At 42.2% G+C, this 15,595-nt stretch overlaps 1 protein-coding gene across 1 annotated transcript; it reads left to right on the top strand.

The window, feature by feature from the left end:
* The first annotated feature begins 6,914 nt into the window (after nt 1-6,914).
* LOC123995924 (claudin-20) lies at nt 6,915-10,551 on the top strand. Its single transcript, XM_046299584.1, has 2 exons — nt 6,915-7,067; nt 7,620-10,551. The coding sequence occupies exon 2, from the start codon at nt 7,771-7,773 to the stop codon at nt 8,710-8,712; it is 942 nt and encodes a 313-aa protein (XP_046155540.1). The 5' UTR covers nt 6,915-7,067; nt 7,620-7,770; the 3' UTR covers nt 8,713-10,551.
* Nucleotides 10,552-15,595: the final 5,044 nt, after the last annotated feature.

Genomic DNA, 15,595 nt, shown 5'->3' with positions numbered 1-15,595 from the left:
CTTCATGACAAGCCTATAAAAATGATTTGGCTGTGACCAATTTCAACATTTCTTAAATATTTGTTTTTTTAAAGACTTCAAACAAACAGGCAATGAAAATGTTTGGAATCGTGATTGCCATTTCACATTAATAATATGTATTTTAATTTTAAAAGAATTCTGGGTAGGGCCCCCTTCTACACCATCATTACAGAAGTGTACCTCTGGCTTTGAATTTGTATTCCTCTTCGGAAGTGCCAACAGAATAACTGCCAACAGTCTGTCTCTGCCAAACCATAGTCCTCAGTTATGCTCATCCTCCATCATTAAACATTATGAATCTTAGATGAGTACACAGTAAAGAGAAATATTGGGAAGAGCAATAAGGAAGTGAACGTTATTTATAATAAGGGTTGCATGGAGAAAATGGATGGCCAACCTGTCAGCAATAAATATATTTACGTTAACACCCCCAGAAAGCTTGAAACAAACCGAGTGACCCTCCTCTGTACCCAAAGTAATCATTAAAACAAAGTGGATAGCAGAGAACATGTCTACCATTTTGCCTCACTCCTAGTATAGACCAGAACCTTAGATACTGTATGCAGTTTTAGAAACTGTTCTTCGTCCTGCAAACATTATATGGCAACACAATCCTTTTGATAGCGCACAGGGCTGTGGGCCAGATGGTTAAGGATTTGCAGACCACCATGGACAAGAGTAGAGGGTGGGAAAAACTCCTTTATAGTAAACGCATTGCATGAATCTATCATCGTACTTGCAGGTCCGAGAAAATGTTTACTTTTATAAACGTTTCATGAAAATCTATATCATTTGACATATTAGCAGAAACTACCACACAAATGACCGAAATTACAGGCTAAGAAAAGACAGAGGGATAGGCCTATGTGTTCATCTTATCATATTTCTCCGATGCCAAATCGGCATGTCTTGTTTCCAACGAAATGGTCCCTGTTCGCAAATAATTACATCTGGGACATTATACATTAGGAATCTGAGCATGGTACTTTCAAAAGTTTGTCTGGGCAGGCCTGAGTAGGCCTACCGACGCAGAGAAATGTACGCTTCAAATGCTGGCTACTCTTCTTCCGTGGCTTAACCCAACGAGAGGTCACAAGTGTTTCCCTAAAAGCTGTCTTGGGTTTAAATATCTTCTATTGTACAGAAAGGGAATAGCTTAATCAATTGATAGTGACAGAATTAGATTACTTCCCAAGTGTATTTTTTGTCTCCTCGGCTATAGAAGGTTGCAGCTCAGCCTCTGAAAGTCAAATAAACTAAACAATGATATTCCCATATGTATCGGAGCAACGTATTTCTCTGGTATTTTATAGCTTGTTCCTAGAATGCAGCATTGTGGACCAAAGTAAATCAAATCCAATGTTATTTGTCACATACACATGGTTAGCAGATGTAGTGAAATGCTTGTGCTTCTAGTTCCGACAACGCAGTAATAACCAACGAGTAATCTAACCTAGCAATTCCACAACAACTACCTTATACACACAAGTGTACAGGAATGAAGAATATGTACATAAAGATATATGAATGAGTGATGGTTCAGAACGGCATAGGCAAGATGCAGTAGATGGTATAGAGTACAGTATATACATATGAGATGAGTAATGTAGGGTATGTAAACATAAAAGTGGCATAGTTTAAAGTGGCTAGTGATATATTTTTTACATCAATTTTCCATTATTAAAGTGGCTGGAGTTGAGACAGTATGTTGGCAGCAGCCACTCAATGTTAGGGATGGCTGTTTAACAGTCTGATGGCCTTGAGATAGAAGCTGTTTTTCAGTCTCCCGGTGATGCATTGTGCAGACCTCACTACCCTCTGGAGAGCCTTACGGTTGTGGGCGGAGCAGTTGCCGTACCAGGCGGTGATACAGCCCGACAGGATGCTCTCGATTGTGCATCTGTAAAGGTTTGTGAGTGCTTTTGGTGACAAGCTGAATTTCTTCAGCCTCCTGAGGTTGAAGAGGCGCTGCTGCGCCTTCTTCACCACGCTGTGTGTGTGGGTGGACCAATTCAGTTTGTCCGTGATGTGTACGCCGAGGAACTTATAACTTTCTACCCTATCCACTACTGTCCCGTCGATGTACTGTTATAACAGGGGGTGTAGGCATGTCTATACAGGCCCACCCACTGGGGAGCCAGGCCCACCCAATCAGATTGTGCAAAAATCCAACTATTATACATTTTATTATATAATCGGATGTTTTCTTTGCTTCAAAATCTTAAGCAAACAAGGGGTAGGGCTGTGCTTTTTGCCATTTTTTTCAATAAAAGGTGGCATACCCCCCCCCCCGCATACTGCCTCAATTCGATGGTTTTAACTTAACATCCCTTCACTGACACAGAGGTAGCCTGTTTAAAAGAGTGGATGGTGGATGGAGGAAATCAACAACAAACCTATGGATATTTCAGCCTATGGCCTAACATCATGTGTTAAACAGGTAGGCCCATCTTAAATAAGAAGAAATACATGTAGGCTCCCAGACAAAACCCTCTGGTTGTTTAGTAGAGTTGAATTAAAATGAAGACGGTTTTAATGTATTATGCCTATTCAAACTTGCCCACTTTCAGCGCCGTGAGCTGTCCATTTCACATTGATTGGAAAACGCGATGCTGCTTCAAGATTTATGGATCATTTCATCATTGGATCATTTCACTGAGACCACACTGCAGAATCAGAGAATCAGAGATGAAGGGCGGCATCGGACACATCGATAGCCTAAAAGAAACTAACTCTAGAACACTGATGCAGAAAGACAAGAGCCATGCGTCCTCTGTTACACGACCCTGCCAAGCCGCACTGCTCGCTTAACCCAGAAGCACCAATGTGTCGGAGGAAACACCGTACAACTGGCGACTGGAGTCAGCGTGCATGCGCCCGGCCCACCACAAGGAGTCGCTAGAGCATGATGGGACAAGGACATCCTGGCCAGCCAGACCTTCCCTAACCCGGGTGACGCTGGGCCAAATGGGTCTCCCGGTCTCGGCCGGCTGCGACACAGCCTGGGATCGAACTCAGTCTGTAGTGATGCCTCAAGCACTACGATGAAGTGCCTTAGATCGCTGCGCCACTCGGGAGGCCCCATTCTGTACATTTTCATCCATCCCTAACAACATCTCCTCAGTACAACACATTACTACTGTCCCATAGGAATGATGGGAGGGAAAAGTAAACAAGGAGTAGTAGAATGTTCCTTTCGAAAACTAGCCTACACATCAGCAGCTACTTCTCCACTTAGTGGAGGCCATGCAATAGACCTAGAATAACACTACTCTACTGAGAGTTGCCTTGGTTCCCATCTCCCTCCTCCTCTGTGTCCCAAATGACACCCTACTCACTTTCTAGTGCACTACTTTTGACCAGAATTCTGGTTAAAGGCAGTGCACTATAAAGTGAATAGGGTGCCATTTGGGATTCAGCCCTCCTCTTCCCACGCTCCCCTCGCAGCCCAGGCTAAACATGCATCAAATACACTACACTACACACTCAAAGGGCTAGGCTGGTAAAGGACTTTATAGTCTGCTCATATAGTCAATATCTATCAAAAGGAGTTTATTAAAAATATCCTATTAACCACAGATATCACATAATATTAATACGAACGTTCTGTTCACCTTGTAGCGGTGTTGCGTTAGTAGATGTTTACTTAGAGTTACTCTTCTAAGAGTTATTCTTGGGAAACTACATGACCTTGCCTGCCTGTGTACTTAGTAAACTCTTGGCAACATAATGGAGGAGAATTCCATACAGTATACTGCCTTGGGAAGAAACACATTTTAGATGACAACTCCAAATCCAAGTCTGTATTTTTGAGAAATGCATTTCTTTCCAGTCGCATTGACTCATGTCATGTGCAATAATAAGACAACAGGCTAGAAGTAATTCCCAAGAGTACCAGTAATATTCATGTAAATAATGATGACAAAACATTATCTGGTCGGGTCTTAAAGAGCTCTTTATTACTTTTTTCCATTCATGACATGACCATATTTGGGTAGTAAAAGACCATATAGTTTACTACAGTAGTAGAGCGATGCATGCAGCATGTAAAATTCACGACTGTTTTTCCTTTGACTTTCGGTAGACAGGCTCTGTATCAAGCCCAACTTCGGTGCCCGGAAGGAGAAGGGATAAATATATGGAATTGCATGCTTTTAATAGCCTGCCATGTCCTCTCACATCTCACACACACACACACACACACACACACACACACACACACACACACACACACACACACACACACACACACACACACACACACACACACACACACACACACACACACACACACACACACACACACACACACACACACACAAAGGTTACAATTATACAATTTTAATGACTTCAATGTGACTTTCTGTTTGATGCAGGACCAAAGTTGGTCCTCCAACCAGAGTCTAAGCCGGGGGGGCGGGAGGGAGGGAGGGTTCTACTAAGCTAACCTATGGAATTGTTTTAAGATGCTCATACCAAGGATGATCTAGCTATTTGATTTAGAATTTATAGGACTCATTTAGGTATCCCAAAATATATATATATATATATTTGATGAAACATTGAATTTGGCCTTACTGCTATTAGCCTACAGAAACACTTGCAGATATTATTCATACATGGAAAAACAAATTGTCCAAAAATTATATTGAAAGGAAGTTTGTTTTGAAGTGTCTGTCCTATATCTGAGAGATATAAAAAATATTTACATTTAAACTCCGTTTTTCACAATTCCTGACATTTAATCCTAGTTAAAAAATTACTCGTCTTAGATCAGTTAGGATCACCACTTTATTTAAAGAATGTGAAATGTCAGAATAATAGTAGAGAGAATGATTTATTTCAGCTTTTATTTATTTCATCACATTCCCAGTGGGTCAGAAGTTTACATACACTCAATTAGTATTTGGTAACGTTGCCTTTAAATTGGTTAACTTGGGTCAAACATTTCAGATAGCCTTCCACAAGCTTCCCACAATGAGTTGGGTAAATTTTGGCCCATTCCTCCTGATAATAATCTGTCTGTAAACAATTGTTGTAAATATTACTTGTGTCATGCACAAAGTAGATGTCCTAACTGACTTGCCAAAACTGTAGTTTGTTAACAAGAAATTAGTGGAGTGGTTGAAAAACAAGTTTTAATGACTCCAACCTAAGTGTATGTAAACCTCCGACTTCAACTGTATATTGTACACATATTTATCCCTTTTTTAAACACTAAACTACTTTCATAAATGTTTATTTTATTTTGTTGATTTATTTTTTTACCCCTTTTTTGTCCCAATTTTCGTGATATTCAAATTGGTAGTTTCAGTTTTGTCCCATCGCTGAGACTCCCGTACGGACTTGCGAGAGTCGGACACTACAGACAGAAGTTGGCAGTTCAGCGGTACCGACTTCAGACGTGATGCTTGTGGGGATCGTGGACCACCATCATGTTCATGAGAGTGTCATCCTTCCATAGAGGGGTCATAATAGTTTGTAGGCCAAACAGTTGGGATGTTAGAGACATGTTCGTGAGAAGACCGATTTTCGAGATGTATCATAGTCTGACAAACACCGCTGCAGCTCTGCCACCTTTCACCGCAGATGCAGATCGACGACATCGGCGGATGTGGGTGGATTGAGACGCAGCCAATCTCTAGCTTAAACAGATAGATTTTTACGGGGATTTTTTTCGTATTTTATTATGCTTTATTCGATTTCCGTGGGGGCGCGGACATCGACTCGAGGGGGTCCATTAAAACCCACACCTGCGGTCATTCACCTCTGGATGCTGCTGTTCTTGGGAGTAGGGTGGTGGTGGGACGTAGAGGAGCTGTGTTCCTTCAGGAATGGATGGGCGCATAAATAGAGCTAGGGGTCTCCTAATGAGGACTACAGCTGTGGTAATGATCACAGTGGCATTTACTCTCCACACTCCCTCCCTGCTACGGTACCTGCCATCACCGGTCTGGAACAGATCATGTAATGGGCTAATGGGAATACATGGACTGGCTAAGGTCAAATGATCTCTTCTCTTCCAGTGATATTTTACTATTTTTCAAATTAATGTAGTCTTTCTCTCCACACAGGACAGAGAAGTGAAGTGTGTGTGTGGGGGGGGGGTCTGATAGGGGCCTGGGGAGAAGGTAGGAACATTTATATTTCTCTGCTTCCCAAATGGCATCCTATTCCCTATGCAGTGCACTTCATTTGGTCAGCTGCTGCTACGATAGGGTACTTTCTTTTTGGTGTCAAAGTGTGTGAATATATAGACATAGGATTACTATGAGGAAAGGTTGTGTCACTGTTGTTGGGATACTGCTGTGTGTGTTCGATCGCCACAAAAGGAGGGGGCTGTTCACAGTCTTATCAGTGCATTGCAGTCGGCCATAGTTCATGCGGTCACTTGAAGGGCGACACCTCCGAATCGGCTGCAGGGCAAAAGGATGGGGATGCAGGTCTTTGTCATCAGTCGGTTTCTATTGTGCTCTGAGTGACGATTGACGAAACACACAAAGCCACCACCAAGCGAGCACCAATGTCAAATCAAACCTCAGAACTCTTGGCTGTCTAAATGATATATTGAACCAATTAAAAGGAACACCAACAAATCTTGAACTGCTCATTTCAGTCAGACATTCAAATATGCCGTGATAAAATAATATTAGCTTATTACGGTCTTTAATCACATTCCCAGGCTGCCCATTTGCTGAGAGGACATTAGCTTGATCTGAATCACTGACCTTCAGGTTAGTCTAGTCTAGTCTAGTCTAGTTCTTTAACCACTCTCACACCACATTTCTCTCAGTCCACCACTCAGTTCTCCTTAGTGGTGCTGTAGCTCAAAGGCAACAAGGATGTGTGGCTGGCACGTCTTTTATTGGGACACTGAAAAGGATGGAATTGTATGTTCTGTTGCTAAGGAGATGGAAGGAGGAAGTGCGAATCGCTAAGCTGCTCACCCTATTTTATTGTTATGTTTTTTTTTTCTCTCTTTTGTGCCAAGACAACATTGAGAAGAGACTGACGCACCATGGCACGCTGTCCAAGACACACAAAGGGTAAGGATGTTTTTTTGGTTTTTTTCCCTCAAACACTGCATTACAGACAAACTATGCACTTATTCACTTTAACAAGCATTTACATTAGCATCATTGTCAGAACGTCACTAACATAAAGAAGACAGAGTAAAGCATTTAGGAAATTACACATTATTTTACAAGATATAGCTTATGCATGTTTCAATTAGAAATATTGTACATTCCATTTTTGTATAGAACCAGCATTTACCTGATAGCTGAAGTGACGTAAACTAGCTGCTTGCTGTAAAAAAGAAAGTAACCTACTTTCAGAGGAAGGACACTGCAGCTTTAAATGCACATAATTGAGCCTTTAAATGAACACCACAAAACTTAGTCACACAAAGCCAGGGATGCAGAGTCAAAATGCAGGCAAACAGAAAGCACCCTCACACAGGCTTCTCCCCTCAAAAGAGGGAGAAAAAAAGAGCAAAGCGCAGTCTCCTCTTCCCACATTACCAGCCCTTGTGCCTCATCCGTCTGATCGTCACGCTTGCTCGCTCAGTTCAATTCTCATTTCGCTTTTTATCACAGCCCACTGGAGCCTGCACTGAGGAATTATCTGCTGTCAGGACCCGCGCCTGCACCAGGGCGATAGGGAGAGACGGAGCCAGGGAGCCAGGCTCAGGCCACCGCAAGGTGAGGGTGCCGCTGTGCCAGAGAGGAGGAGACTCGCAACTCGCCGATGGCGTCCTCCGCCATGCAGATCCTCGCCTTTGCCCTGGCGCTGCTGGGCGTCCTGGGCGCCACTGTGGCCACGCTGCTGCCCAACTGGAAGGTGAGTGCCGACGTGGGCTCCAACATCATGACTGCCATCTCCCAGATGCAGGGGCTGTGGATGGACTGCACCTGGTACAGCACCGGCGTGTTCAGCTGCACCTTGAAGTACTCCGTGCTGTCGCTGCCCGCCTACCTGCAGACCGCCCGGACGACAATGGTTCTGTCGTGCATGATGGCTTGCCTTGGCCTCTGTCTCGCTGCCCTGGGGCTCAAATGTACCCGCTGGGGGGGCAGTCACCGGGCAAAGGGACACGCGGCCATCGGGGCGGGGGGTTGCTTCGTCTTGGCAGGCATCCTCTGCTTGGTGCCCGCTTCCTGGTTCACCAACGAGGTCATCACTACCTTCCTGGACTCCAACGTACCCGAGAGCAGTAAATACGAACCTGGGGGGGCCGTGTACGTGACCTTTGTCTCTGCCGGCCTACTGCTGGCCGGTGGGGTCATCTTTTGTTTGTCGTGTCCCGGGAAAAGAGAGGGGCAGTTGGATTATACGTCGACATCCACCTCTACCACATTTCCTGGCAAACTAGTGCAGCAGCAGATAAACCAGGAGCAAATACAGCGCGACCAGCTCCAGCGTGACCTGATACTGCGGGAGCAACTGCAACGGGGGCAGAAGGACTTTGAACAGCAGACGTCTCCTAATGAGCAGTCAAGCCGCGAGCAGCTTCGATGGGGTGACAAAGGGCCCCAGGATGAGGCCCACGAAGCTGACGAAATCCAGCAAGAGGAGCCTCTACAGGAGAAGCCTCTACATGAAGACAAGGGAACGCAACAGTTCTACTCTCCATCCAGAGTCCCTCCAAAAGACGCCCGGGCTGGCTACAGCCTGCAGGACTATGTCTAATATGTTTTATCCCTAAACCCTGCTATTGTTAGTGGGGTGGAGGGAGAATCCTGCGGCCAATCTACTGGCTGCCTTTGTGAGAGGGAGAGAGTGGAAGAGAGAAAAAAAGGGTGAGGAAGGAGGAAGGTAATGACTTTGACAGCCTTATCGCCTCCTCTCATCTCTTCTCTCTTGCTACTGCAAGCGCAAGCAGTAAAGGTATTCCCAAAGTCTTGGAGAAAGGCAGCTTGTGGATCCAGAATCCTGGGGTAAATGCCTTCTTGACTGCTGCTGTGGTGGGCGGAAAGACACAAGGGTAGGGTAAGGGTAGGATAGTGGAGAGGTGTCATAAAAATGCACAAGCGCAGCACAAGTATTGTATATCCTGTGACAAGTTCCTTTAGAAACGGACGCGGAGGCTTTTCCATACCAAAGGGTTTCAATGGGAAAACATTGCTGATGATAATTAGCTGCTAATAATATGACATTATTACTTTTGCATAGTAAGTTACCCACTGGGCACACACTGGTTGAATAAACATTGTTTCCATGTCATTTCAATGAAATTACGTTGAACCAACTTGGAATAGACGCTTAATTGAGTAGCGTCGATGTGTCTGAAAAGCGAAGATGTTCTTTGCAAGCTTGCATCTCTTAGACCCCGTTTGCCTTGTGAGATTACAATAATCATACTCAATCCTATTTTCAAAAGACAAACAGACTGATTGATATTCAGCCTTCTTAGCATGCTTGTTAAATAATGCAGCTCGTTAAATGATCTGTAGCTTGTTAAATAATGCAGTGGAATGGAGAGTAGTTACCAAAACGAAGCTACCAAAGCATGTGCCTAAAATGTGTTTGTAGAACTTCAACTGTTTGTAAAGGAGAATTACAGAAGACTAAATAAATGAAAAGGGAGTTCAGATTCCCACCAATACCACACACACACATCCAGTCCATCTTGGAGGAGCGTAAGGTACATGGCACCAGGGCAGACTTAGTGATTTGGAGGCCCCAGGCAGAGGCCAGTCTGAGCCCCTCTCCTGTAATTTTAACTGTAAAAATGTATGACCTTTTAATGTGCGATGAACACAACCAGTCATGATATTTCCATCTGATTGTCAAACAAATCGCTTAGTAGGGTCCATTCGCACGTTCATCCAAAATAATTCCAGCGTCCGAAAACTTTCCTTTAAATTAGCAAGTGGCTAAAACGATCTCACCAGAGAAAACGTCCGAGCGAGCAAAACAGCACCCCTCTATCTTTCTATATGTAACCCATGTATCTGATGCTGTCTGGACAAAAAGAGTATGACATGACAATCTTTTTATCCAGGCAAAATCAGATAGTGTCTATAGAAAGATGACAACCCATAGGATTTCTGCACATTTGATTGTGTTACAAAGTCGGATTATAATGGATGTAATTGTTGACAAAAAAATCAACACAAAATGCTCTGTAATGTTTTATTTTTTATTACATAAGATGTGAACACTAATATTCCTTGATTTTTCCTGTGCTTAGCTCCATCCCGTTTCTTTTCCTCCTCAAAAACTCCCCAGATGGCAAGCATACCCATACCATGATGCAGTCACCACCATGCTTGAAAATAAGGAGACAGTTACTCAGTGATGTGTTGTGTTGGATTTGCCCCAAACATAAGGTTTTGCATTTAGGCCAAAACTTTCCTTCCTTTGCCTCGTTTTTTGGCAGTATTACTGTAGTACTTTGTTGCATACATATGCATGTTTTGCAATATTTTTATTCTGTTTATTTTGTATTCCTCTTTTCACTGTCATTTAGGTCATTATTGTGGAGTCACTATAATGTTGTTGATCCGTCCTAAGTGTTCTCCCATCACAGCCACTCACTGCCTTTTTACATTACATTACATTTAAGTCATTTAGCAGACGCTCTTATCCAGAGCGACTTACAAATTGGTGCATTCACCTTATGACATCATTTTTAAATTAGGCTTTCGAAAAGCTCCCTGGTCTTTGTAGTTTAATCTGTGCTTGAAATTCAATACTTGACTGAGGGACCTTAGAGATGTTGTATGTATGGGGGACATAGGACGGGGTAGTCATTCAAAAATCATGCCAACCCCTATTATTTCACACAGAGTGAGTGAAATAAGTTATGTGATTTATGTGATTTGTTCAGCCAAATTCTACTAATTAAGGTTTTTCCTAAACAAAGGGGGTGAATACTAATGCCACAACTATATTTGAGTTATTTAAGTTTGATTATTTTGTACAAAATGTGTAGAATTGTCTTTTCACTTTGACATTATGGAGTATTTTGTGTAGATCAATTGAGATATATATAAATATGTTTTTTTTTACAATTCAATGTATTTCAATCCCACTTTGTGATGCAACAAAATGTGAAAAAACTTCAAGGAGGTGTATACTTTCTATAGGCACTGTACATGGGCTACACATACATGTCCTCTGCCTTGATGACGAGAGCAGTATTATCAGCAGCATCTGTCTTTATTACTAAAGAAATGTGTATTTGTATCCCCCCAGAGTCAAAGGGCCCAGGCTTGATTTCTACTAAGCTAACATACGGAATTGTTTTAAGATGGTTGACATGGTCATACCAAGGATAATTTATCTATTCGGTTATCTTCCGGTTACTAGTCCACCGCTCTAACCACTAGGCTACCCTGCCGCCCCATAGAAAAACAGATCGTAAAAAAAGTATCAAAACGATTCCCAGCTCCTAATATTGAGTTGCACAATCCAGGTCTCAATTGTCTCAAGGCTTAAAAATCCTTCTTTAACCTGTTTCCTCCCCTTCATCTGCACGGATTGAAGTGGATTTAACTTTCATAGCTTTCACCTGGATTCACCTGGTCAAAATATGTAATGGAAAGAGCAGGTGTCCTTAAAAAAATGTTTTTCTCTCACTCAGTGTATGTTTTGAAGTGTCTGTCCTATGTCTGAGAGATAGAAGAAACATCAGAGAAAAAAAAAGATTTACTGTGGAATTACCCGTAAACTTTTTCCATTACTTTTTTGGCCAGGTACCGGGTTACCTTCAGACGAGTCCCGTGACACTTACGGGGTAGAGCAAAAATGGTAAACACCATAGTGTTCGTGAGTTTCATCATTCCATAGAGGCCATATTAGTGTGTAGCCCAAACTGCTTGGACACTACAGATGTTTTTGTGAGAAGATGATTTTCATGATGTCTCCTGGTTTGACAAACACCGCTGTAGGTCGGCCACCTTCCACCACAGTTGCGGAAGGCTGTCGGATCATAGACATTAAAACCAGTGGCGGATGTGGTGGATTGAGACGCAGCCCATGCAAAAAAAAACATCTCTTGCTTATACAGATGGATTTTTGATTGGTATGTTTTTTGGGGGGGGGGGGGTTATGCCTCGAGCGGAGCATGGGGGGGGGTATGTTTAAAAAATATATATATATTTTAATGCCCAGCGATGATGTGAGGCCTGAGGCAATTTCCTCTTCTGCCTAATGGTAAGTCCGCCAGTGCATGGCAGCGCAGGCTGTCGGAGATAATGATCCTCTTTGCTTTCCCATTATCGCCTCGCTACGGCTAGATGCACACTACTCATTTACTGCACACCCCCCTGAACACACACACACACACACAGAGTTACACACACATGCACTCTCGTCCTTCCTCTATCTGCCTCGCCCCCTAGCTCCCTCCCTCTCTAGCTGCGAGGCTAAAAGGGTCTTGTACCCAATAATCTTTACAGCATGTGTCCTTAACAGAGGGTTCTAATCTACCTGGAACCAAAAAAGGTTATCCTTTGAGGACAGACAAAAAAAACTTTTGGAACTCTTTTTTTCTAAGATTGTAGGTCTAGATTGCAGTGTTGCTCTTGTTTGAAAAAGAGACATCATGGCAATAAAAATCCAGAATTTTTGATGTACGTTTCTTGTGTCATTGTGTGTTTACCTCACTTGTCAGGACATATGCTCTTTTTTCCCCTACCTGTATGTGAGAGAACACAAATAAGTACAATGGCTCCACTGGGAAAAGGTTTCCTGATTTGAGAGGGTTTGTTTCACAAAGCTGACTCCCCCCCCCCCCCCAAAAAAAAAAAAATCATAAATGTAATTCTGCCTCTGATCAGAGAGGAAAGTCTAAGTACATTTGATGCCTCGGAGAACCAATACAATCGATACTCATGTTAGCAACATGGAATACAAATATCTAGGCTAGATTCTAGAATAATGCTTAAAAACAATGCTTGATAATGCATGTGCTTTCACTTTTTAAACAGGGAATATGAACTATTTGATGATTAAATATGGTTTACATGTATTTTTCCTCTTTGAGAATGGTCTGCTTTATTATGATTAAGGGCATAACTTTGATGAGTGTGAATTTACTGTGTATATCAGGTTCTTATTCAAATAATGATTCCATGTGATTGTCAATCCACAAGTCATTTCAACTAGGAACAGTGGGTTAAGAATGTTTTGGATTGTTAATTGCTAAAAAATTGCAAAAAATAAAAAAAACATTGTTTAGCTGTCAACTTGTTCCGTAAAGGATGTCAGAGATACCAATGCTTCCAACAATGGAGATGAATGGGATGTACATAACTCTAACAAAACATAATGACTGCAACATCCTAGTCTGCCTCCCTCGCTCAACACAATGGATGTGCATGGGCATAAGGATCAGTGCAACGAAGCAAAAGGCCGTGTGTTTCATTAAAGCAAAAAGCCTGTTACTGGGCAAAACAAATAAAGTTGCTGCTTTTTCTCTGTACAAGAACGGAAATAAATCTATACGTGAAGGGAGCAAATACTTAATTTTTTGACAACCAGATAAAAGGATGTGACTTCAATTTAAAATCTTATGTTCCTCTGATTTCCAAGCAGTTTCAGTAGCTTGACGCCCCCAGTTTCCCCCATAAGAAAACATGCACATCATCAGATTCTGTCAAACTTCTTCCCTCCCTTTAATATTGCTCTTTGTTGTCTGTCCGTGCTCTGACTTCCAACACCTACAGATAATGGGAGCATGTGATGTGAGGCTCGTCAGGCTCTGCTGGGAGTCAAGGCTTGTCCAAACGAAAATCTACATACTCTTACAGTGGGTTCCCTCAGGCATCAAATCAGCTCAATGCACAAACAGCTGAGCACCATGAGTCACACACACACACACACACACACACACACACACACACACACACACACACACACACACACACACACACACACACACACACACACACACACACACACACACAGAGCGTTTATGGTTCTTCATCTCGCTTAGTGCTATGCCCATCTAATTAACCAATTAGATTGATTTTGTGCCATAAGGTTTATTTTCATTTTTCCCCTAGATACGTTTCTTCTGTGTTGTTTTCTAATTATCTACCAGCCCCCTAACACCTACAAACAATACTTAGGTGAAACCAAAGAGGTATTATTGTCATTTTCTTTGATAATAATTAAAGCAATTATTTAGGCATTTTAACCCTCCCCCCCCCAAAAAAAATGTTTTATTCTAATAATAATAATAATAATATATCTCAATCCATATGACTCACACCGAGCACATCCAAAAAGTAGACAAACGTATGATTACACCTATGAGAAGACATCACCAGTTCATTCATCAATAACATCCCTTGGGATTTCACCATACATCTTAGTGTTCACAAGTCTACTAAACTAATACAATCACACAGATTTTAACACCAGCAGTACATTTTGTGGAAGCTCTGCATAACAGCAAAGGCGTGAAACCAAATAACAGTTTGCCATTATCAACTGTTTTAAGTGCATTGAAGTGAAAGCCCCAATGGAAAAGATCCTCACAGTGAACAGGATTGAGGTAATGGACTGCAAGTTGCAACCACCACAACTCTACAGTGTCAAGATAATTCTCTGTTGAGGTCTGATGTTCCCACAGAAATAGAATTCTAGTTCTGTGGACGTTCCACTATGACAGACAACAGCAATAACTGTGCAGTGCCCATGCATGCAATGTATCAAAGAAGCAGTTAATAAACACATCTTACATTTTAAGAAACGTAGATGCTCTTGCTGCCTACACTATGTCTGTATTTCATTCTCAAGGCAGTGCATATAATATATATTTTTTAACTTACTGTAGCACTGTGGTATATTGAGATACTGCTCACCCTTGGGGCATTTCATGACGATACCAACGTAGTGAATCCTTGCTCCTAAGCATTTGGTATCTTGAATGACCCCAACTAAAACTGGAGGAATTAAGAGAAGCAAGAACATGTGAGTCAGCAAATTCTATATGATTCAAATCAAAATGCATCTATTCAGTATAAGAGAACTTGATACCCTATATACTTTATACCACCACTACACAAATATATTTGTATGTGTCTTTTGTTTCTGTTCTTTATGAAGACATTTCATTGAGCAACTTCCATTTAGTGGGGATACTGGAGGACATCTTGGATTCTTGCTCACCAAGAACTCTTACAATTCACCGATAACATTTCCAATTCATTCTTGAACATATGGCTTTAATCCCCAAATTAAACCCTAGGAAACAACAAGCACGTATAGCCTAATAAATGCTACTCCAGCTAATCCAACCTGGCTACACGAAAACACAGAGGCTCAAAACCGTTGCATCACTCGTGGGTTGAAGCCATGTTTACTGCTGATTTCTCATTGCTCTCTGTCATTCTCTGAGCAGTCCTCTAAAACAAAATTGAGGCATGACTTACTTGATTGCATGCACTTTTTTGCACACCCAATAACAAACTCAGGGTGTGGGGCGGCAGCGTAGCCTAGTGGTTAGAGTGTTGTACTAGTAACTGGAAGGTTGCAAGTTCAAATCCATGAGCTGACAAGGTACAAATCTGTTGTTCTGCCCCTGAACAGGCAGTTAACCCACCCTAGGCTGTCATTG

This window comes from Oncorhynchus gorbuscha, linkage group LG14, assembly GCF_021184085.1.
Source record: "Oncorhynchus gorbuscha isolate QuinsamMale2020 ecotype Even-year linkage group LG14, OgorEven_v1.0, whole genome shotgun sequence".
Taxonomy (NCBI): Eukaryota; Metazoa; Chordata; class Actinopteri; order Salmoniformes; family Salmonidae; genus Oncorhynchus; species Oncorhynchus gorbuscha.
This window is presented reverse-complemented; position numbering and strand designations above follow the sequence as displayed.

Bases quoted from the DNA above. Each gene is read 5' to 3' on its own strand.
- LOC123995924 (XM_046299584.1), top strand. From the start codon at position 7,771: ATGGCGTCCTCCGCCATGCAGATCCTCGCCTTTGCCCTGGCGCTGCTG.